This window comes from Coloeus monedula (genome assembly GCF_965178545.1).
Source record: "Coloeus monedula genome assembly, chromosome: 1".
NCBI classification, from domain to species: domain Eukaryota; kingdom Metazoa; phylum Chordata; class Aves; order Passeriformes; family Corvidae; genus Coloeus; species Coloeus monedula.
The window spans coordinates 107,832,156-107,856,006 of record NC_138781.1 but is presented as its reverse complement, the minus strand read 5'-3'; the positions used below and the strand labels follow the sequence as shown (position 1 = coordinate 107,856,006).

Below are 23,851 nucleotides of genomic sequence, written 5' to 3'. Positions count from 1 at the left end.
ATGTCTAGGCTCAGCAGGTAGATAATACTTTCTCGTTTCATCGAGTATATTTTAAACAACCTCAGCTTGTACCCTTCTAAAAAGGATCTTGTTTTATGACCATTACATTTTTACAAATGAAACCTCTGTTAAATGTGTTCTTTTAGAGATCATATAAAAATCCTGATTGCAGTAATTATAAGTATAAATTAGGATGAGAATGTTGGGTTTTGTAGAGCTGAAAGTTCTCCTTCTTCTTCTGATGAAGTCAAAGGAAGTCTTTGCCACTGACTTTGTTAGTAGAAGGATCATACAGCACATTGTTGTGGTGTGGAGCCTCCTGATCTTAGTTTTCTGTAGAGAAAGGCTTCTGGGACCTCTGTGACTATTTGGTGTATATACAAATGGGGAGACTGCAGGGTTTCCACTCCCATTATTTTTGACAAGATAATTAAACAAACAAACAAACAAAAATCAGGAATAACTTTTTGTACCAGTGGTAATAAAGGTTGTCATATATTTCTTGAAATATGGCTTTCATATTCCTACTCTTTCTTCAAGCTAAATGACTGTAAAATCTCAACAGACTAAGTTGAAAACATTCCAAAACTCCTCCAAGTTTATTACTATCAACTTTGTGGTGGTTTGTGATTTATATTAAGACTGTATTTCCTGATATGACTTACAACACTGTCTGGATAGAAACATCTTGATTATCTCCTAGGAATGCAGTTCTCAAGAGGGAGGCATCATTGTTCTAATTTTGCAGTATTGGAAGGCTTTCATTAATTATGAGAGAGAAAAGGATATTATAATATTTAGAATCCAATAGCAACAGTACTCTAGAAGCTACTATCAACACTGCATTTCAGTGTTGCAGAGGGATATTTCAAAATATTATGCAGCAGCAGTTTTGAGTTTAATTGTCTGCAGATGGTAGATGATCTATTTTCCTCTCTCGTTGCCACATTTCTAATAGCACCCAGGCTGTTCTATGTAAATGAGTGATCTTTCATATAATTTTGTCCTTAATTTTCCAATATTTTTTTCTTTGCATCATTCTCCAGCTGCATCATGTTGGATCTGACCTTTTAATTTTTTTTATATTCCTTAATGTATATGTATCACAGCGTGCTTAACCATTTAGAGGCAATCACAGAACTGCTGGAAAACAAAGAAATAACAGATCTTATTAATGTGAGCCTTGGTAATAGTTGTCTGTAGCAGACAGTGGTTGTTATAGCTCTGTCAGAAAAGTCTGAATATTTCAGGGGCACAAACAACTCAGGGTTTTCAGCTTTTCCTTGTGAACTTGAAACTCAGACCTCACACACATACCTAATTAAAAGCATGCCACCTCTTAGTGATCATTCTCTGTATGCTGAACATTAAGTATATGTGTAGTGTGTGCATTTTCAGAACATTGACCCAAGTGGGTACAAGAAAAATTAATCTTAACTAGCTCAAAAACACTTTATGTAAAAATTATATTGAAAAATTATAGGTAAAATATAGTATTATGAAATAGGAAAATAAAAAGGAAACTAGCTCAAATTACTTGGAGAAGTTCATTCTAGAGTAATCTGAATAATCAGCTAGTTTTCACTTACAAAGCCTAGTGCTGTGACTAGCAGAGCCAAAGAGTCTCCAGTTTCCTCAAACGCAGTAAATAATGTGCTTTGAGTCCTTTTCCTGAATGAAAGTCACACGCAACAGCTTATTAATTTGCAGAATAACCACACTAACAGCTGAAGATGAAAAGGAACTTGTGGGAGTTTCTTTGTTTTTATTTGTGAAGTTCAGACAATAAACAATTGACTGAGATTCTTCTTGCTGGCATAGCTTCAGTCTGGCTTTTTTTTCCCTCATGCATGCTGACCTGGAACTCTTCCTTTGCCTTAGCTGCGATAATCGTGACTCAGCTTACAACACCATACATTCGCATCGCCCCTGCTGCAGGCGACGACCAACTAACAGGTCAGATGTTCAAGTACAGACGAGTCATCATGCCCATTCTGTCTCATTTTCTTCAGCTCCTTTTCCCTGACAGTTTCTTCCTTCTCTGCTCATAAAAAGTTTCTTTCTGTTTGTAATTTTTTTCCTCAGATCCATTAAATTCAGTGGTGTGCTTGGCACCAAAACTTACACACACGTCCCTGTACATACGACTCCGCTGCATGTGCCCATTGTGTGTGTGATCTGTGGAATGTTCCTTCAAGCCTGATGTTGTAAAGAGATTCAATGAAAGTTTGAATATAGATATGTATGTGTGTACCTGTTTATTTTTTTCTCTGTTATTAGATCAAGACACTAGAATTTGTAAATAATTTAGGCTCAAGAGTTGCATGTGGAAGATCTAGTATTAGTGGATTCAGGTTTTTTCTGTGTAATGTTGGGAAGATCATATTTTCTGGCAAAATTTCAACATGAAAGAAAATAAAGAAATAAAATAGATTCCTTTTTATTATGTCACACATGAGTTCTAGGATTAAAATAAAATAACCTAGCATGTGACATATGAGAATGAGCAAGACTTAAGTATTTAAAAATCTCATTGTCAAAGTAAAGTCAGTACTCAAGTGAAACCACTATTAGGCTGTATGTGGCTTGAAGGATGGTTCAGAATATACCAGAAAATCCTTATGAAGCTGGGGAAATTATTCATTTTGTTAGGAAAGAAACCCTTGCATAAAACCTTTTAGGGTTTTGCAAACATCTGTATTTTCAAACAGAACCAAAGAGCATTAAAAGCTCTAGAACCTGAAGTAAGTGTGATGAAATATCTAATGGAGGATGTAAATCTAGTCCATCAGCTTTTAGTGTATAATAAAATCATTGCCTTTTTGAAGGATACTGGCATAGTTCCTTGGGAAGCATGTTTGTTACCATGTTGCTACTAGGGTGTCTAAGAGATGAGGACAAGTTCAGATGTCTGGTATCTGGATACTGCTACAGTCAGTAAGAGGCAGTATCCAGATTCAGCTTGAGATAAGAGGATTAGTGGCATGTCTGCTATAGCTTTTAATTCTGGGATATGTGTTGCAATAAAAAAGCTGAGTGATTCGTAATGCCCAAGTTACCTTGTCAACCAAGACAAAATTGCTGCATGTATACTTTCATTCTGTAATAACAGATGAACTAACCAGAATAACATACTTATGTGATGCCAGGAAGTAGCTTGTTCTTGTTACTGCTGCTTGGCAGAAGCTGTGTCTGCATCCGTTTTTATACCTCAGTTATTTTTTCACTTGACAATTCAAATAAAGCATTGAAGAGACAGGATCTCTTCCATAGCCTTGAACTTCAACAAGTTTTGATTTTTCATCACAGGATTCAAATAAGCTTACATATTTTTCCATGTGGAGAATGAAATGTTTTTCTTGTTTTGTTTTTTTATTTGTTTCAATACAAAACTGGGTAGCTGTAGGTAACCCTGGAGACATGCCTGTTCCATAAGATGGCTACAGTAGTTAACAGTGAGAGAAATGATACATGGCTAGCATAGGATAGCTGGCAAAGTATTTCATTGCTTTGTCACTGGTGGCATTGGCAGTCTGTGGTTGTCTGTCAGATCTGTGACTTCGTTTCCTTTTTCATGGAAAAAAATAAAAATGTTCTACCAGAATCTAATTTTATAGTAAAAAATATCAAATTATACCTGCCACCAGCATGTATGGCTATCTGTGAAATGTATTAGAAAGCCTTTGAAATCCCCTCATCATGTTCCCAACCCCATCCCATGTTTGAAAGACTGTGCTCGAAAGGAAAGAAAACATCTTTCTCCTTTTCATTTGCCACAACTGCAATAATGAGTGCAGAAACCTCACCCCGCCCACATGGTTGTCCCATGACAGCAACAAGAATTCCTGTTTTTCTAGAGAGACATCCTGTCTAGAGTTCCTTAGGGCAGGCTTTTCAACTTCAGGGCAGTACAGCAGTAGTGGGATCTGCAGTATCCATGAGAAACACAAAGGTTTTCTTGAAGGAGGTTTATAGAAGCTGGACCACACATGAGGGAGCTGGGAATGACACACATTGTCCCCGCATTTTTCTCCTATAAATTTCAAGACCATGGAAAGGATTTACATGTAAAAGGATTTGTTTACGTGAAAGTATAGGGCTGTTTGTAACTGTAGTTACCACAAGCCCTACAACTGTAACTGTTAAATTTCACTTAGAATTTTCTGTTCAGTCCCTTTTCCTCACTTCTTTGCTCAGAACCAAAGTAATTACATTTGAGATCAAGAAATTACTTTCATCTTTTAGCATTTGAGGAGGATACGTAACTGGTAGTGGGAAGGTCAAGGATGGCATTTTCGAGTTTCTTTACATTGGAAGTTGATGCTTCTTGCATAATGGAAATTTAAAATCTTGGCTGCATTCCTGAATATCGTTACCAAATTTGAAAGATCTTCCTCTTCACAAATATCATGATAATACAGCTCAGCTTTCAAGCCAGTTCTGCTTGCACTCATTTCCTCCATCCTCGTCATCAACTCATCTTGCCTCTTACTGGTGCAGTTTATAAACAATGTATTATTAGTTTCTCTTTGTCCTTCCTTTCTCCTTCCTTTTTAATATAAAAATAATAGGTCTTCCATTTATAGGATTACTGCCTAGTTGCCCTAAATATCTTGACAGCCACTCCAGTTTGCCTTTGCAGCATGTAGCAAAGAGAACTTTTCCTTGCAGTTGCACTTAAATACCTACAGTGTAGCTGTCCTTGAGTTATAGCATAAGATAACCTAGTATAGAAGCAGCTGTGTGATTTTGACTCTAAGAAGCCAAAACAGGGAAATTAGTGTTGTTAGTCAATACATTATTATCAGTGATTCAATAACTTAGTAGCTGAGTAATTCAAATTTGGGAGATAGTGTTTAGCTTTCAGTGTTACCTTACAAAAAGTAACTAACTTGAAATCCACTCAGATGACCCTGTCCTCCAACAGACCGGGAGAGTATCTAACTATCTTACACCTGTCTGCCAGGAAAGAAGGCATGAAGCATAGTAGTACTCATGATACCATCTCCATGTTTTCATAACAAATATGGTTTAACATACGGTTGAAATTATGTAGAATGTTATCAAAAAACTTATCACATACAAATGTGACTGTATGATCTTAACTTTAAAATTTAATAAATCCATCTTTTTGAGACAGACTGAAATCATTTGCAGTTTGTTTCAGTATTTCTTAAGAGACACTTCATCTAATAAGTTTAAATTGGCCATATTTGGTATTCACTTGGCCCTCATATATTTTGTTCTCTCTGCATTCTGATAAAATAGCATGCTTGGAATCATGATTAGGGTGTTCATTCTTTCAGGCATTTTCTTAATTGTTGAAATATGTCTGAGCTACTTATATTTAAATTAAAGTATTTCCATTTGTGATTTAGTGGAGCAGCCACTACTTCCCTGGATATTATTAAGACTGATTTCCATAGAACGCCCTTTTTACAACCCATTGTTAATTACACATCCAGCTGCAAGAGGGAGTTCTGTATTGTACATTCTTCATACATGAAATTCTTGATACAAATCAAATGCAGCAAGATCTGTCAGAAGTTTTATAAAGTAACTGATACTTAACAATTGGGAAGATTTTTTTCTTTTAAAAAGAGAGGGGCAAAAGCTTAACACTTAAATTATTTTTACCCTGCATACCTTAAGGTCTAGATGATCAGCATATTTTACAAACAAATTAAAAGCAGTCGTAAAATAATGCCAGTTGGTTTCTTCTCCCTTATGAAGGTAGCACCATAATAAAATGTACCCATTTCTTCAGATGTGCATTCAGTACATAGCAAGATCTATTGCTGTATTCTGGGTCACATTCTGTTCTCAGCCATTCCACTGTAAAAGTGAAAAAAATAAACTGAAATCTTTGATTGATTATATCTCAACTTCATGGATTTTTTTTTTGTGTCAAGGGATTCACTCCAGTTTTGTACTGCATTACTGAAAACACAGTTTGTTTATTAACACAAAACCAACAGCATAAATTTGAGAAGGAGTGTTTTGCTTTTTACCTCATTTGTTGTGCTTTACAATGCATCTGAGGTGTACCCACATGGGCTGGACAGACATTCACATTCATTTTTTCTCCATCCTGAACCATGTATCATTGATTTAGATGTATTCTGACGTGCTGAAACTTGATGTGCTATTTTGGGCAGTGTAGAACCCACTCTTTCCTAGTTGAGAGAGGAGTGCTGTCTGTAACAACAAACCTTTGTGCAGATATGTCTGTCTGCAGGTTCAATACACCATTTTAGAAGTTTGTTATTGTCTTGATACTTCCGGACAACATTTAAACTAGTGGGAGTTGTGGATAGTTATCCAGGAGAGAATGAGCACCTGTGTGCTGTAATGTCAAAGCCATAGAGCAGTAGTGTTGCAAGGTCAAGTGACAAGGAAAGCAGAATGAGAATGGATCTGACTCTCCAAAGCGAAATTCTAAGCCTGTTTTTACGTGATGGCCCCAGCAATTGTTGTACCAGTTGTTCAAGGATTCTGGTCCTCTTGCTCAGCTGGGCAGAATGCAAAACAAGGAAATGTTCCTACTTTCTGCAGCACTGGCTGAATGCATTTCAATGGGCTGGAGTGTCACTTGTGATTTATTGCCCATTTTTGTTCTTTTATGTGTTATATTTGTCATTTTTGCAGTGACAGTTTCATCTATAAAACAGTATAGTTACAAGAAAATGTTAAGAGGATACAGGAGTGCCATGGGAGCTGCTGTTTCCTTTTCTCTGTTTTATTTCCCCATGTACATTACAGAGTCAAATGTCAGGTTTTCTGTGAGACAGTGCAGCCACAGCATCTATGCTTTTAAACATAAGTGCATTTTCCACAGAGCACCTGAAGACGAGCTAAAGTTAAACGGTAAGACGAAGAAGGTCTAAAAATAATGCTAATAACATTTCACAAATGGGGAAAAAACCCATAATACAAATGCCATCTGTACACAATAGAGAACCCAGGCTGATTAGAAGTCGATTATCAGTGTGATTTTATTAGTTGTATTAAGTACTCCACTTAATGTTTTAAAGTAATAATAATAAATAGATCTTCTAATGTTCTCTGGAAGTGGGACCCTTCCAACTCCTCTGCGTAAGTAGGAGAATAGGAAGGATAAACTGCAGGGGGTCATATCAGCAGTTTTGCTCTGGCCATTGGTGCTTGTGGTTGGCCAAGGAGGTGTGGGTTCTTCAGCCCACCTGGCACTGGTCGTCCAGAGCCAGTGTGTTACAGACATGGGACAGGAACAGCTGGAGAAGATCCCATGAACAAGAAGAAAGTATCAACCTTTCCCTATGCTTTAGGAAGGACAAGTAGCCTAATTAGGCCTGTTTTCCACTGTAGAGACAGTTTGTCTTTTATTCAGAGGAGTTGAAAAGTTGGTTGCCACAGAGGTAATAGTCAGTTGTTGCAGGAGCTGTGTTATATTCCCAAGTAAAAACCAATGTGGAAGTTTGAGAATTGCAGTATATAGCTGAGAGAAAATACGATTCCAAGTGTCTAATATCTCTTTCATGAAGACAGTCATCCAAATTTAATGAAAGCCACTAAAGATGGGTCTGTTTGATTCATCCTAGCTTAAAAAATAATCTATTTTCTTAGTAATGTGTAATCTTCATGTCAGGATATCTGTGAGGATGTTTGAGGTTGGTCTGGAGGGAGAGGGTACTTTTCTTAATCTCATTACAGAGAATGGAAGCATAAAACCCAGTCATGAAAGTAATGATATGAATGAAATGACCAGGATAAATTCTTCACAAACTGAAGGAATCTCTGCCATCTGTGTAGTACTGGTCAATATTACATCTACTTCAAAATGTTTCAACATCAGCAATGTACAGAGAAGCAGAAAACCTAAAACAAAGCGAAAATACCAATAGGTATTTTTTAGAGCATAGGTGTCATATAGTGTGTTATTTCATTTCTGTATAAAAAAAATACAGCTCTCATTTTTACATTTGAAGCAGAACATGTTTTGTATGTACCACAATGAAAAATTAAGGAGAGACAAGGGAAGACAAAGAAACTCAGAGATATAATTAGTAACTAAAAAACCCTGTAAATTTCAATGTTTCTGTAGTTATTGACTGTATTCATAAAAGACTAAGCAATTAGAATTTTAAGTTGAAGTAAAATATGGCACCAGTTTTGGGTAAAATAACCTGTAGTTCTTGGAATCTGCAAATCTGGTGTTTGTACCGCCAGAGAGTTTAACAAATATTTAAGGCAATATTATATGGATTGCCTCTGTTTTAATGTACAGGTGAAAATTCAAATGTATGACAGTTAAATAGAGCAGTGCAGCAGAGAGGAGAGTAATACTGTCAACTTTAAGCAAAAGTTACAGAACATACTGTCTTGGGTAAAATAATGTTTCAGCAATTCAGATTCCTTGAAATAACTGAAATCTTAATAAATATCTAGGCCACATTTGTCTCCTTGTAGTACCAATTCAACACTGTAAGCCACAACTGTAGTTACTGATGAGTCTTTAATACCTCTCTCTTCAGACGTTTCAAAACAGAAAATTTCTGTTTCAGAACAGAAAATATTCTTTTCTGCTGTAATGGGAGTTTGACTACAAGAACCAATGATTTTAGAGCTCTGAGAAAGGCATTCAGGTATATCTGTCTGTTTTCAAGTCTATTTTTCAAAAAATTTAATTTTCATTTTCTTCCCTTCATCTGATTTTCTGTTAGTGCTGAGCACTAAGAAGTTTTTGTGTACATAGAAAATTCCCGTGTAAATGAAAGTTTTCCATAAAAGTGAGCAGAAGTTGGTGTCTTGTATGGTTTTAAGCTGTCAAGAGGAGAAATAAGTACTATCAGGTTCTGTTTAATCTTTTGAGTTCACATTGGAAGCACAAAGTGAAACAGAGGAAAAATAGTAAATTCTAGTTGGTCAGAAGCAAACAAAGTATTCTATAAACCTTTTTGAAGCAAAATAATTGTACTTTTCAGTGTGCTGTCATTGAATTAGACCACTTCTGGTTATGAGTAAATGTGTCAATAATTAAAAGTGAAAAGAGCTGATGATCAAAATGACTGTTTGAGGCATTCTTAATCAAATAGGACAAGTGGAGATTTTCCTTTAACCCATAAAACCTCCAGGCAATATATGAAAAACAAAATCAAATTCCGTCATAACTACTCAGAGGAGGCCTAGTCTATTCTTGTCCCTGTAGTAGAATATCAGTGCATTCAACATTATTTCAGTCTGACTAGTTTTTTTAATGGCAATACTGTAGACATTTCTGAAATGTGAACAGAAGAACTGCTACACTGTATTGGCACAAAGACAGATTCAGAATTCTGTGATTATTTTCCCTTTGATGTGCTGATTCTCCTTTCCACTGCCTCTAGCCAACCTTCCTGCCCCAAAACGGTGTTGACTCTGAAATGCTTTAAAAAATGCTTTAAAAGAAAAAAGTCATGTCTTTTTTCCTACTTTTTATAAATTTATCACAAACATATTTTTCTATTTCTGCATGCATCATTACACATATAATTCCATTTATTTCTTAGTAGAATGAACTATGTTATGCTTTCTTTCAAGAAAATATGTGGATAATGAGTAATGATAAGTAAATTCCAAGTGTGATTGTTTTTGAAGGACTTCTGAAGAGTCCTTCATAAGGATTACAGTGTGAAGGGAGGCTGGTAGTAGAAGTCACCAGGAATGTCAACCTCATCTGTGAGCCAGTGGCAGCACAGGCCAAAACATCCATGGGTGTTCAGACCTCCCACAGGGATACTGCATTATCCTCTGCCCCCCTCCTCCTAACGGCAAAGTAACCCATGCCTTCACTGACTTTCCATTTGTTCATTAGTGTTCTTCTGCTCAAGTCCTTGGCTGACAGCAATATCAGAGGGTGATACCTCATTCTACTGCTTCTTACTCATAGCTTCAGGTTGCTTTGTTCCTGTGCTGGATGGGATCCCTTGCATTCAAGGATGAAAAATAAAACAGCTGCATTTGTCCAGGACAAAAGCATCTAGTTCTGTAGCTGAGTTTCACCCCAAGTAGGTCAGCTCCAGAAACATTACAGTGATCTGATTTAGTGTCTTCCCTGCTTGGTGGAGGCCAGTTGAGTACTAGAAAACCACATTTTATCTCCCCTGAAGAGGACAGAGTCCTCTTCAGGCTTCATATCTTTCCTGTTCCTCAGAAATAGCTGAAATGAATTTTCAGTGACGTCTGGTATTTCTTGTCATGTCTCAGTATACTTTCAGGAGTAGATCTGGTGTTGAAAGCACGAGAGTCAACGAGAAGTCTCCTTCAGCAATAGATGAAACTCAAATATCCTTGGTGGAGTTGATGATAAATTGTCCACTTCTTCTTTAGGGATGGCCTGAAAGTGGTGCTGACTTGTTTAGAAGATATGTGTGGACAGTCTGGACTGTCTGCTTTCATTTCCTTAGAGCTGATTTGAGAGAGTTACTCTTCTACTCTGAGTACTGTTGGTTCAAGGTTGTGTCAAAAACCATAAAATCAAATGTACCCTTGTTGTACGTTATGTACCTCTTTGACTTCTTGTTCACAGAAGTCAGGGCTATAAGATGCAATTGCACTTCCAATGCCTGCAAGTGGGGCCTGTTTCACAGAGCATCAGCTGAGAACAAGCCATGTATTTCAAAGTACGGAGACACCTAAAGTTTCAACCCTCGTCGAAACTTTTCAGCCTCTTTTCTCAGACCTCTTCGTCCTTATTCAGTATGAGACCTGCATGCATACAGCTAATTTGATACAAGTATATTCTCATTACTGCTCAGTCAACCTTGATTAGAAATTTGTGTCTCATCATATTTGGCCATTGTTGTGTTTGTGTAGTCAGAGAGTAATTGGTAAAGAAGCCCAGTTTCATCTCTCCACGGAAGTCAGGAGGACTTTAGCTTTTCTTTCAGTGGTGGAGTCTGTTTTCAGATACACTGCCATGAATTTTCCCTGTTTTGGCATAGAGGTCTGTGATGTGCACCACTGTGGCTGCTTCTTTGGCCAGAGATAGTGAATACTTATAAATATGTAACCACCCTTTTTCCTTCACAAAATAGACTGAAGTGTGTGGGAGTACCCTTTTGGGCCATTTGAAAGCTTAAAGTTCCAAAGACTTTATATATTTTTTTCTTAGTAAATTATTTATTTCCAAGAAGGAGATACGCTGTGTCTGTATATTCAGAACTTGTTAATAATTTCTGGTTGTGGTATAGCTATTGAGTGTGCTTTAAACATCCCTTAATGATCTCAGTGCTATTAAAGTGTGAGGGATTACACTTTTTTCCAGAATAAATGAGGTCTTCCAACTCCTTGGGTGCCCACTAGAGAGGAAAATTTTTATGAATTTTAATTATTTAAATTTCTTTGATTAAAAGAAAAAGGCAAAGAAGGGCTAGCAGAAAGGTTGGTGGCTTCGTTTCAAAGGAGGAAATGAGCTGTTCATCAAGACTTGCTTGCTTTTTTTAAGTCTTTTTTTAAAAAAAACCACAGTCTCCAGAAAAAATCCAGTCTAAATAGTCTGGATTAAAATCCTGTTAAAAATAGATTGGGATGAGACCAAAAGATATGTGCCAAACTGGGAATTCATTTGTTTTGGGCATGTTATGTAAAGTATGCTGTTATTCCTGACAACCAGAAATGCTGATGTTTAACCAAAAAAGTCTTTCTGCTCACATGCACCAACATGAATCATCCACCAGTGAGAGACACAGTTCATTTGATAGTCAGTTAAATGAGTTGTATTCATCAGTGAAGTAGTTCTTTGCATGTCTTTTCATGCAGTTCTTTGTCATGTATATTTACATTTTCCTAAAGAATATCACAAACAAAATTAATAATTCATAACTATTGTTACATGGCAGAGCCTTATTTTGATACTCCCTTCTTGCCACAGACCTTCTAACAAGTCTGGTTTTTTGCTGCATTTAAAAAATCACCAAATAAGAAATATACCAAATCAACACGGTTATCCTATGGAAGTACAGAAAACTTTTTTTAAGACGATCTGTACTTAGCAGTTATGTATTGTGACAATGATCATAAATTGCAAAGAAAATACTCTCCTGCTAAAATGTAAGTGCTGCTTGCCCTCTTTCCCAGACTTTAAAAAAATAGATTGGTGAGCACATCATAGGAGGGAAAATCAGGCTGTGTTGATTTCAACACTTAAATGGCTGCTATGCTTAGCAAAACAGAAGGAAAACATAGTCTCTGCCATGTAGGAAAAGCAGTTTATACATGAGCATTTCCAAAAGAAACCAGGAACAGAAAGGAAAAGATACGTAGAACGAGAAGTAAACAGACCTTGCTCTTGCGACATTTGCAAAACTAATATATTCAAGACATGGGGTAGAGAGAGAAAACTGAAAAAATGCTGATCAAAACCACCTTCTGGCACAAAGTGTACCCTGCCCAACAACACCTTGTAACTTCTACCATATGGACAAAAACGAGAACGAGGAGCACTGATTGGAAAGCTAACAATGAGGATGGCAAGGGAGAACGAACTCTCCTAGCTGGAGTTCTACCAGGAGTAATTAAACAAAGACTTTGTTAGCAGAATACATGCTGGCTAGCAGATGAGGACTGAATGCCAGTCACTTACAGTATAAACAGAAGAGCTGGGGTGGTAATTCATTTCATCTACAGATCTGTATGTGTTTTGGATCTTTTCCAAGACAGGCTCAAATCCTGGCATCTGGAATGAACTTGAAACTCAAATAAAAGCGTCGGACTGGCTTGTCTCTCTCAGCATCGGTAATGCTGCTGCTGCAGATTTATAAATGAGGGTACCATTTTCTGCAGCCATGGGTGAGATGAGGGGAGAAATGCTGAGGAAGTTTCTGGAGGAAACAGGACATTTTGCACTGCTGCCCTGTTGCAGCGTGTTTTGCAGTTTGTAATACAGGATTGTGTTTCCTGTTGGTCATTTGACATTTATAAGGACCCACCTTTGTGGAGCATCTCTTTTCATACTAGCTCAGACATATTAGTGTTCTTCCTTACTTTGTCATACTGCCTTTTATCCCAGCCCTTTACTTTGGCAACTCTGCTTTTCCTACCTTTATGTTTATGAACTTCTGTGTTGCTTTCTTCCTTGAAACACCCCAAACAACATTATCAATAAAAACAAAAAGTCTGTCCCTCAAATCACTCCGGGAGATCTGTTTTTACTGTGGTACTAACTGAAAATGCTGAGTGATGCCAGCTAGCTAAAAGAGCAAGAAGGATAGAATTATTTGGGTGTTGCAAATGCATATTCTTAGGGATTTTTGCCTCCCCCTTCCGCCTGTGATTGCTACACCTGCCTATTACAGCCTAGCTCAGCTAGGTAGTGTGCTTCTAGTGGCAAAGATTGCCTAGCTGTGTGCCTGCTCTGTTCTTAGCACAGTGGGGCTCCCAGTCTGATTTACAGCTTCTAGCTCCTACTATCATACAAATAATAGAGAGTAATAATGATAGTAGCCTCTGTAATTCGTGTTGTCCTTGGAGAGCGTGGGCAGAGTCTTTAAAGCCAAGTTCTCTGATCTTTTCAGTCTTCTCGCTTTGTGGCAGGGACAATAGGATCCTAGTGATGGGTGTTCCGAGGAAGCATCATATCTCTCTGCCTCCCTTCTGCCTTGCACCATTTTGCATGATTTCTGCCACCTAATCACAGTGCAACTGTCACACAGGGATATAATGTTTCATTTTCCTGACTCACTCTATGAAATAACTCAAAAGTAGGTGCTGAGATGTGATAGTTGAATCTCACTGCCTGCATAAAAAAAATCACAGGGTAGTTACTAACTCAAAAGTTAATTTCAAGTTTGACTGGAAAATAAGATGATCTGAACTAACTGTATTATTACTTTAAAGCCTTGTAAGGTTAGCTATTACATCAGTCACTGGAACACCTGTGGATGAAATGCAGTTGGAAAGGCTTGCAAGTGTCTTACCAACCAAGTACCTTTTGAGGGTGTAAAGCTACAGAAAGGAAGTACAAAAGGCAGGAACTATGTTCAGCCTGGAGTAGGAGAAATAAAATGAAACTGGTCTAGCTAAGTAATGGAAGGGATTATTTGTTGACTCATATAGAAGAAGAAACATCTGCATTTTTTAAAGACTGCTTTAGACAAAACAATCTTTAGCTAGTTTTACTAGTAACAGCTTTAATCTTACCCTCCTCTTTGTAAGTACAACCAGCAGCTCCTAGACTGTTGAGCCAATGTTATTTTATTGCTCATTCTATTCTGTAAAATGGTCAGTCATTTCTAAGTACATTTTTTGGGGAAAAGAAATACTGAAAAGCAAGTCCAAACGTTCATTTACAAAGAGAGAAGGAGAGAGAGTGTTTATTCAGTTTGGTAGAGGTCCATTTCTTTTACTGGAAAACATTTTCATTGTTCTTGAAAAACAATTGTGGTTGCATATAAGGTAAAAGAATGATTATTTTGCTTACATAGTTCATTCAGCTTAGCTTTCATTTTAGTGAAAAGTAGTTCTGTTGAACCCTTTTCTATCCATAAACTACCTACAAGAGATTATTCTTTATGAAGTTTTGAGGTTGATGATAACATGATACTTGTGCCTTCTGAGTGAGAAAGGAAAGGGAAAATTTCCGCCAAAGGAAGTGGCAGAGCTGGAAATTCTTCAAAGAGAGAGGAGGGATTTTTTTTACCTAGTCTTCTAACCCATTGTGTGGAAATAGAAATTTAGCTGCACAAAGTCATTTAAAAATTCAAACTCTGGCAGACAGTAAATATTCGCAACTAGAATATAATTCAGTTCTCATTCTGAAGAGGAAGTAAGATGCCATGAACTGTCAGCATAATGACTAAACTTCAGAGGAGATTCCAATATTAAGAAAAAATTAATGGAATAGGTCTGAGAGTAAAAAAGTGAAATACTATCTTCAGATGTTTTGTAGGTACTACTTAAAAATATTATCACTGGGGCTTTCAAAGTAGGGAACAAAATGGAATCTATGTGGAAAAGTCATGTCAGGACAGCTAAATGCCATTCTTTCTAAGTGAAGGGAAAAAAAGGTATTTCACATTTGAAATGCTACTGTTGGGAGGGCCACAAAGAATGGGAAATCAGTCAGTAAAGGGAAATTGTAGTTTCTGAAAATTACTAGAAAGGTAAATATCTAAGGGTGTGGAACCAAGCAATGTTACTGTTTTCCACTGTATTCAGCACAGGAAGCTTGGGGAAATACTTTGCTGGGTTTTGCAGCCCCTTAGGGTTTATCTATAAGTGTATCTCTGTTTTTCACTTCTGGCAGGAAGCACTCTAGTTTGTTTTCATCAAGAAAGATTCTCCGAAGTCAGCACCTTAATCTTTTTTAAACTAGCAGGAAACATCTCCTTATCCTTTCATTTTCTAAGCAGTTCCCTTGAGCTGTGCTGCACTCACTGCTCTTTAGTGACCTATTGTCGTTTGAGAGGTTCATCACAATGTGTGTGTCAGTTTGGCCTTGATTCTTGAAGCTCCACTAGCCTAGACAGTTTTAGAAAACAGAAGTGAGGTTATTGTGCAAGGCTTGAAGTCAGTTGTCTGTATTCAAGGGTAGAATCAAAATCTTAAAAGTAAAATGAACAAAAAAATCCAAATGAATCATCAGTGTTGCAGTGGGCATAGCTCAGTTGTTGGCATTAACTTAAAGACCTGTTTTCATTAAATACAGATGTTTTACTGGAAACACAGAATTAGTCTCCTAGCTATATATTCTTAAAGGCTCTAGGGCAATCAAGGAAATGAAAAATTACTGTGTCAGACAAAGTGGTTGAAACAACAATAATAAAATAAAGAAATAAAACACCGAGATTTGATCATCATGATAAAATAGTGTATAGGTAACACTGTTTCTGTAATGAAAGATTACATTTCACTCAATATTTTTAGCATCTGTCACTACAGCAGAGTAAAAGAGAAATCACAGCACCTTTTTTTTTTTTAGGCTTGCAGTAGTACTTTTCCAAATCTCTCTTAAAAACATAGAGACAAAACCAAATGCACAAATGGACACTGCAGTTTATCAGGAGGCAAAATGAATTTCAGAACTTGCCCAATTGCCTGTGTGGATATGGGTTAAAAGTCAGTTAGCTGGTAATTATGAGGTGAGAGGCAAATATCACTCCATCAACATCTACCTGTCAGACAGAAACCAGGCAGAGGTAAAGTGACACTGCTTGTCATAGCTAATGCACTTTAGGATTTAATATTAAATGCTGTGTGGTATGTTTATTAAATGCATGGAAGAGTCAGTGTTGGGGCAGCAGCTCTTGATTACGATGCTAGATGGTATGAGTTAGCAAAATTCACATAGGACTATGAAGAATTTCAGTGGGACAAAAGCAAACTGAATGAAGTGGTAGTACTAACTCAAATTTCAGTCTTGATAAATGCTAAAATGTAAATTTGAATGTCTTTTAATTTGTAAAGGGTTCAAATCTGAACATTGCACTGAAGAAAGGGATGTATGTTTCACTGTAAACAATGCACTGTAAAAAGCTTTCAGTGTCCATCTGATGCTGAAATAAAACCAAACAATGCTAAGGGGGATGAAGAGTGGATTAGAACACAGCAAATTTCTAAAATCCAGTTGTAGAAAAACTGAGGTATGTTAACGGAATAAGTGGCATTAAATAAAATGCAGAAAGTTAATCCCAAATTTCTAATACTAAAAGACTCAAGGAATGTTCAAGAAAGGTGAAAGGTGGAAAGTTCTTTTCATTTGCCCAAATAGATTCTGGAAACCATTAACACCAAGAATGAAGCAACATTTTGTCAGCAAATAAAATTCCATTCATGTCAGCTGAATGGAAATAAAGGAGAACTGAGATAATGCCAATATTATTTTATAATAATTAATGATAGGAGTTTTTAAAAGGCTTGTTAGGCATCATGCTTCCAGTTTGAGATGACCTCTATTGTGAGTACAGCTGAGTTCATCACTATGAGAAACTTTATCCTATTTTTAACTCCAAGTGGCATTACAGTTCTTTTCATAGACAATTTGAGATGGTTCCTCAGTTGATAATCAATAAATGATGCAATATGGGAGTTTGTTGTGATGTTAGGCTCTGTGCTGCTTCCTGTGTAGCCTTTGCAGATTTTGTGTTAGTGGTGGATTTGCCAGCTTGTCCATGACTCCCAAGAGGATAATGCTTTGTGTCATGGAAGGCATTTCATGGAAGTTGTGCTCCGTCATATGCAGAAAACGTGTGTGCTTTGAATACGATTTTGCTATTATCTCCTCTGTGTAGTGTAAGTGTAGCTGGTTCCACTGAACTGAGGACCATGAGCTGCTGAAGAGAGACATGGCACTGAGATAGATCACATTGGATAGTACTGTGAATGGTTGCCTTTACTTAATTTCACTGTTAAGCACTCATATTCCCAAAACTAACTCTGGGAGCCTTAACAAGACGAATGAAACCATAAGGCAGAAATTGTTTTTAACAAGTCATTACTGATGAGTATTCCAGTGGGGTGGGGTAGCCTGAAGGTGATAATTAAGAATTGGCTTTGGAAGGAACCAGTCTGAGAACCTGCATCTAAAAAGATACTACTTGCTCTTGACTTAACATTCTTTCTTGCTTGGGTTTTAGATTTAAAAGAGAGCTTTGGAGTCCTTCATAAGTCTTACAATTTGCATCTTACTTGATTCACTGCTTCCTGTTGGCCAAGTTTGGCTCAACAGCTGCTTTTTGCACGAACATGCTCTAGATGTCTTCTAAATATCTACTGCAGTTTTGAGTGCTGTGAAGAGTACAGCAATATAGAATTTAGCGAAATTATTTGTATATGATACAGGAAAATAAAAATAGGACAGTTTACAACAGAATTTTATGAAAAAGTCAGATTTTTGTCTTTATTCATACAAAGAAAGGATTTTACCAATTCGGAACAGTATGTGTGTATTTTTATCAAACTGATATTCTTGTGGGACTGGGTACAGGAAGAGGCAGCACATCATCATTGATTTATCACTCATGCAAAGTACCTTGGCCAGAATTTTCCAAAGAACCTGGTTCCTGCAGTTAGCTCTAGATACGTTTTGATTAATGGTTATTACCTTTTCTGGCAGGTTTTTCTGGCATTCCTCCTGGCAAGGAGTTTTGAAGATGTAGGCCAAAAGTGTAGCTGTGGGCATTCAGAAGTACTCTCCATCCTAGAATATCCTGGTTAAAATTGAGAAGAAATATTGGAAATGTTTTCATTGTACTTTTCAGAAAATATCTCTTCATGTAAATTGACCATTAGTTTTCTGTCTTTCCAGAAAGAGAAAGTGAGAAACAAGTGAAATATAGTTGGTGCTATCAGAATCCTCTCTGAAACCCAGACAGTGATATAAGAATGTGGTCTTAAAATATTACACTTCACTTAGGCTTTACTCTTCGTTCTCCCTTCCCAAAAAAGCTATAGCAGGAAAGCAATCCATAAATCCTTGTGTCCACTTTATGGCATGGTGCCTCAAATGATGAATGCTGACGTGCTTTGGTTTAAAAAAAAAAATGGAAGTCCATAAAAAAATAAAATCAGCTTAGTGAATTGAATGTTGCTTCCTTAACGTTTTTCATCCTGAACTCATTTAGTAGGGAAAATGGATATTTCATCAGACATGGATTTGACGTTCCATCACATTATACAGTAAACAGTACAAATGATGTTATTTTTTTTAAATGGAGAAGCTGGAGGAGCTAAGACAGTAGCTGCTGTAAGGCACTGGTTATCTCATTTAAACAGATATTAAATGTAGGTGCCAGTGGTGTGATCATCAGCTGCTTCCCACTTTGTGAATAAATTGCTTAGAAGGAGTCTTTTTTCCTACCAGATGTGACCTAGATTTAGATTTCCAAAGGCAAAAAAAAAGTCTATTGTGTTAAAAAACAATTGTGGGTAAAATGCATGGTAAATGAGCTTATCTCACTTTTCCAGGTGTTTAAGCTAATATGTTACGGAATTACAGCTTCATTTATGAAAAATAATTGAGGAAAATGTTCCAGCAAATCAAATTTGGATAAAGGCTTAGTATAGTTATTGTGTTGTTAGCAAGTTTCTAAACGGAAGAAAGAAAAGGGAGCTCGCACAGATAATAAAAATACAGAAATTTGTGAATCTGTGAAGAGGCACCTATAAAGGGTCAGGGCTGGCAGTGGTATCCCACCTGTATTGTGGTCCTGCAAAATGTCTTAGAAAAATATGAAAAATTATCTTCCCAGCAACGCATATGAAAGCAGGATTTTCTCTTAAAAGACCAAGCATTGATATCTGTTGGCCCTGGATAAGATTAGTGACATTAGTAGGTTAAGTGTATAAACATCAAAAGAGTAACACCTCTATTCTTTGAAGAACAGCTTTATTCTTTTTCTCATTCCTCTTTTTCTTTTATTGATTCCATAGGGGCTGCCACTCGAAAACCGGACCCAGAGCCTGAGAAGCAGACGGACCATACTGTTAAAATTGCTGGAGTCATTGCAGGCATCTTGCTGTTCGTCATTATATTTTTGGGGGTCGTGCTGGTAATGAAGAAAAGGTGAGCAATTAGTGGGTGTTTTCTATGTCCATATTCATATTGCATCTCCTATGGCAGTACTCAGTTTGATGTTGGTAAAAGTATCCAGCCACCTTCGTGCCCACAGAGGATTAATGTTTGTGTCTTTGTTTTATATATAACAACTTGAGGTTAATGATTCTAACACTTATTACATCAGTACTGCATGATGGACTCTTAATAATGGGAGAGTATCTTGTCCTGTGTGAGTCTCCACCCTATTCGACATCAGCTGGAAGCTAGATGTAGTTTCATTCTTGCATGTGAAAGAAATCCTTAGTCAAACAGGAGCTAGAGCTAAGGTAGTTTGTGCTAAAAATGAGGTCTGTATTGTTCTGCATAAACTTCATTCCCTGAAAACAAAGGAAAATGTTACAGTGGTGCTGAATGTTTCCAAATGCTGGTTCACCACACTCCCGCACTGAGATTGTTTTGCTTTGAATATCATTTGAAAACTGCTGCATTATTAGAAGTGTAAGGCTTTTAAAACTGTTTGCCTTTCTCAACACTGTAAGAGATAAAATAGAAACAGGAAAAGTACAGCCAGGGAGATGGCATAGATAAGAAAAAACCCCATATGATCTTACAAGCTTAGTCTAGGATGGGAGAAATTAATTAGCAAATAGAATGAACGTTTTAGGTTGTATCCTGAGCAATGTGAGCTTTGCAGCTGTTAGAGGTGGGGTTGGGAATGTGTGAGTGCTGAGTAAAGGAGCTGAGTGACAAATTCTCCTGCCACTTTTGCCACAGTCTCCTTACTGTGTCCCATAATCCCTCACCTCCTTGCTATTCCCCTTTTATTATCCCCTTCTTTCCTTTGAGAGCAATCCTGTCCTGTTTTGGCTCATCCCAACCCTGTGTGGTTTAATTGTATGTTAACTAGTTTGGCAGCTCTGAGATAGTCCAAAGCCCTGAGTTGCCCGAATTTCTTCCAGAATTTGAGCAGTGGAGGTGCACAGCAAAGGAGGCAGCTGTCTGACAGTGCCTCAGGGCAGGCTACAGAAGTAGCTGCTTTTCACTCTCATTGAAGATAGAAGCAGGGCCATGAGTTAGAAGGGATCTATGAAGAGAAAGGTGAGCTGTGGCCAGGGCTGGGGGCTAGGTCATGACAAGAGGTATGTAAAGGACTCAAAAGCTGCCATACAGAAGAGACTGAGACTTAAGCCCCAGGGTGAGTCTGACTGGGGCAATGGAATTGACCCAGTAACCAAGTCTGCTCAATAAAGTACAGTGTAGCAGAGTTGAAATCTGTTCTGACTTTGCAGTACTTTTTTCTTCCCACTTCTGATTTCTTGCATCATTCATACCTTCAATTTTAACAGTTGAACAGCCAAACTCCTCCCTAGGGCCAGACATAGCACTTGGCATGTAGGGAGGAAGGCTTCTTGAATTTTCTAGCCAATCCTTCTTCACACAATTCCTGACCAGCATTCATCATTCTCTCTGTTCCAGTTCTGAGCCTCTCCTTAAGTGCTTCTGCCAAAGGTAGAATGTATTCACCCAAGGGAGACAAGTTATTCTTAATCTTGAAGGGAGAGCATTGCAAAATGATCCAAATAGTTTCAAAGTGAATAAGGTGTCTGGGTCTCTGGCTAAATGGATGCTATGCCAGCTCCTGCTTAATTCTCTAGAGAAAAACTCTTTGATAATCTAATTGTTAGAGGCAGGAGGGCTCAGATTCTAAGTGTTTGCATTAATGCAGAAGGATACTTGATTCCTTCTGTCTACCACAGTAGAGTAATTATTATTCATAGTAATTCTGTTGCTAGAAAAAAAGTGTGTTATGTGATCTTCCTTGGTTTTTGGAATAAATCTGCTGGTGGCAGAGATGGAACTACTGAAAATACAGGTCCAGGAGCTCTTGTTGCCAAATGCATACAATTTCATTGTGTAGTACAGAAAGAATGATACCAATAACTTAAACATATCCCAGAATGATGCTGCAGCCTTGAACAAAACAAACTGAAATGAGTTGAAGCAAATATTAAAAAGTAAGAATGGTTCATTTGTGTAACAGGATGTGACTAGGCTTTAATGAGAGTTTCAGGAGGTGGGTATATTGTGTCCCAAGCCTCTAAAGCATCTGCTGTAGCATAGAAGATCTTGAATACAATTACACTCATGACTTAAGCAGAAGATGAACAGATTATTCAATAGATTGTTATCGGTGCATTAATTCACTAGGCTGCTGAGGGCCCCTATGGTTTCACCTTGGTTCAGTTACCAGGTCTACATTATGCATTTGAGGAAAATGTATAAATCATGCCACAAGCTTAGTGTGACTGTAGTGGTTTTGCAGTTCTGCGATATTTTAGGTGCTGCTTTGGGAAACAATCTTATCAAGCCAGTGTGTCATTTGACTTCTGCACTTGATCATTTCATTTCATTTACTTTATCAGGAGCTTTACTGGCGTAAGGATCTGAGTGAAAAACAAAATAGCACCTTGTAATTCAGTGGCACCTTTCCACTGAGAACCACGTTGTTCTCTGCACTATTTATGTGCAGACTCTCTGGGCTACAATGGTGAGTTTCACTGCGCTGAGTCTACGTGCTCTGAAACTTGCCCTGTTTGGAGTTGGCTACAGCAATATCCCATTCACATTCTATTATCCCAAGGCATATCCCAAAGCAAATACTACGTGTTACTCATTCTTCCAAAGAAAAGGGTCTTGTGTACTTGATCTCCAGATTGCACCAGTAGATGAAACTTACTCTGTCTCTGGGGCTTCACAATGCTTAATAAGCTTAATTTCAAACCATTTATTTCCATTGTCAAGAGATTTGGAAAGCAGTTTCACTTATGTGATAACCATGACTTTGTCCAGCACATTCCTTACATAGCCACCTCATTTCATTCAACAACTGTTCTTTGCTTGATTGGTGCCAGGCACCACAGATTTTCACAGATCAGTCTCTTGAACTTCTAATTCAGTAGCCAAGCAGAGAAGACCAACATGCAAGGTCTTCAGTGCAGCATAGGCATGCTTTGGATATGGCCACTATCAAAGCAGTAGATAGAGAAGTGTTGGAATTGTAAAAAGAAGAGAGGCCCGGGTACTCCGGCAGGGGGAGGAACTCAGTCCAAACCAATATGGTTGATAAGAGCAAAACTCCGTTTATTAGCAATCCAAAGGCACTTATATAGTATACCAGCTTGTTAACTCTTAAGTGGCTTAAAGCTTATCAAAGCACATTTCTACTTCTCCCTAATTGGACTTACATTGGCAAGCTTCTATAGTTATGTTATGATTAAAAGAATTCAGAGTTTACCTTCCTTTTCTCTCGGTCTTATCTACACAGCTGTACCTTCTCAAAACTCCCTTCTTGTTCCCAGCTTGGTTCTCACAGAGATTTTTCTCATGGAGAGTTTTTCTCACACACAGGCCTTTTGCTTCCAGGCCTATTGCTTGTATAGTTCTTTTATTGATCCCATAATTCTATCAATGATCCATGTCCCTGGTCCTTTAATAATTCCCAACAGAGAAGTTCTGCAAATATTAATACTCATTAGGCAGCATTATTAATTTCACTATGTAACAGTCTTCTGAAGTAGTTATATCATAAACCAGGTCACAGAGAGATTAGGTGACCTCGCAATTCAGTGCATGGTTTGGATTCACTAGTGAGGATAGAAGCATCATGGGCACTGAAGCATTTTCTGTATGGACACTCAGCTTTTGACTGAAGTAAACAAAATTTGTAAACTTGTCACATGGGTCAGGGGCAGACTGTTAGTGCTTTCCTGGTTTTCTCTCCACATGGTTGTTCATAGTTCTTTATCCATTCTGTTCTATCTTTTCTTTATCCATTAGCATTCCTGCATAAAGGTGTCGTGTAATATAGTCTAGGAACCTGCAAGCTATTCCTAACACCAGTATGGTCATATCAATGAGATGATTCTACTCTGTGAAGCTAGAATAGTGCCAATAGGCTTTCCTCTCCTCAGATGTGCTTTGTATCTCTCACATAAGAATTAACACAAAGTTAGATGAAAACAGTGCATGTGTTTCCACAATATTGATCCACAATAAAGTGGATTTTGAATCTGATCCTGCATGTTAAATCTTAGGCAAGGCCCTTGATGGGCAAGACTCAGTCTTTGATGTACTTGCATAGGATTTCATAAAAACATGAAAAATAAAGAATGCACCAAGTAACTTCATCTTTTGGTCAACTTAAAGTGGAGCAGTGAAAATGAGAGTACTGTTGCTACAATCTTTGGAAAAGCAACAGCAATTAAATCAAGACTTGCATAAATCAGACTCTTACTGCTTTATTTTCTCCTTTCCTTTTTTTTTCTTTATATTGTATTT

The 23,851-nt window shown here is 37.5% G+C and overlaps 1 protein-coding gene across 7 annotated transcripts in view; it reads left to right on the top strand.

Annotated features, from left to right (window-relative positions):
- The window catches only part of PTPRM (protein tyrosine phosphatase receptor type M), a 454,349-nt gene that overhangs the window by 273,889 nt on the left and 156,609 nt on the right, over nt 1–23,851 (top strand). For all 7 annotated transcript variants that reach the window (XM_082290787.1, XM_082290786.1, XM_082290784.1 and 4 more), the window contains exon 14: nt 19,387–19,519. In XM_082290787.1, coding sequence (XP_082146913.1) covers nt 19,387–19,519 — 133 coding nt within the window. The remainder of the gene's footprint in view (nt 1–19,386; nt 19,520–23,851) is intronic.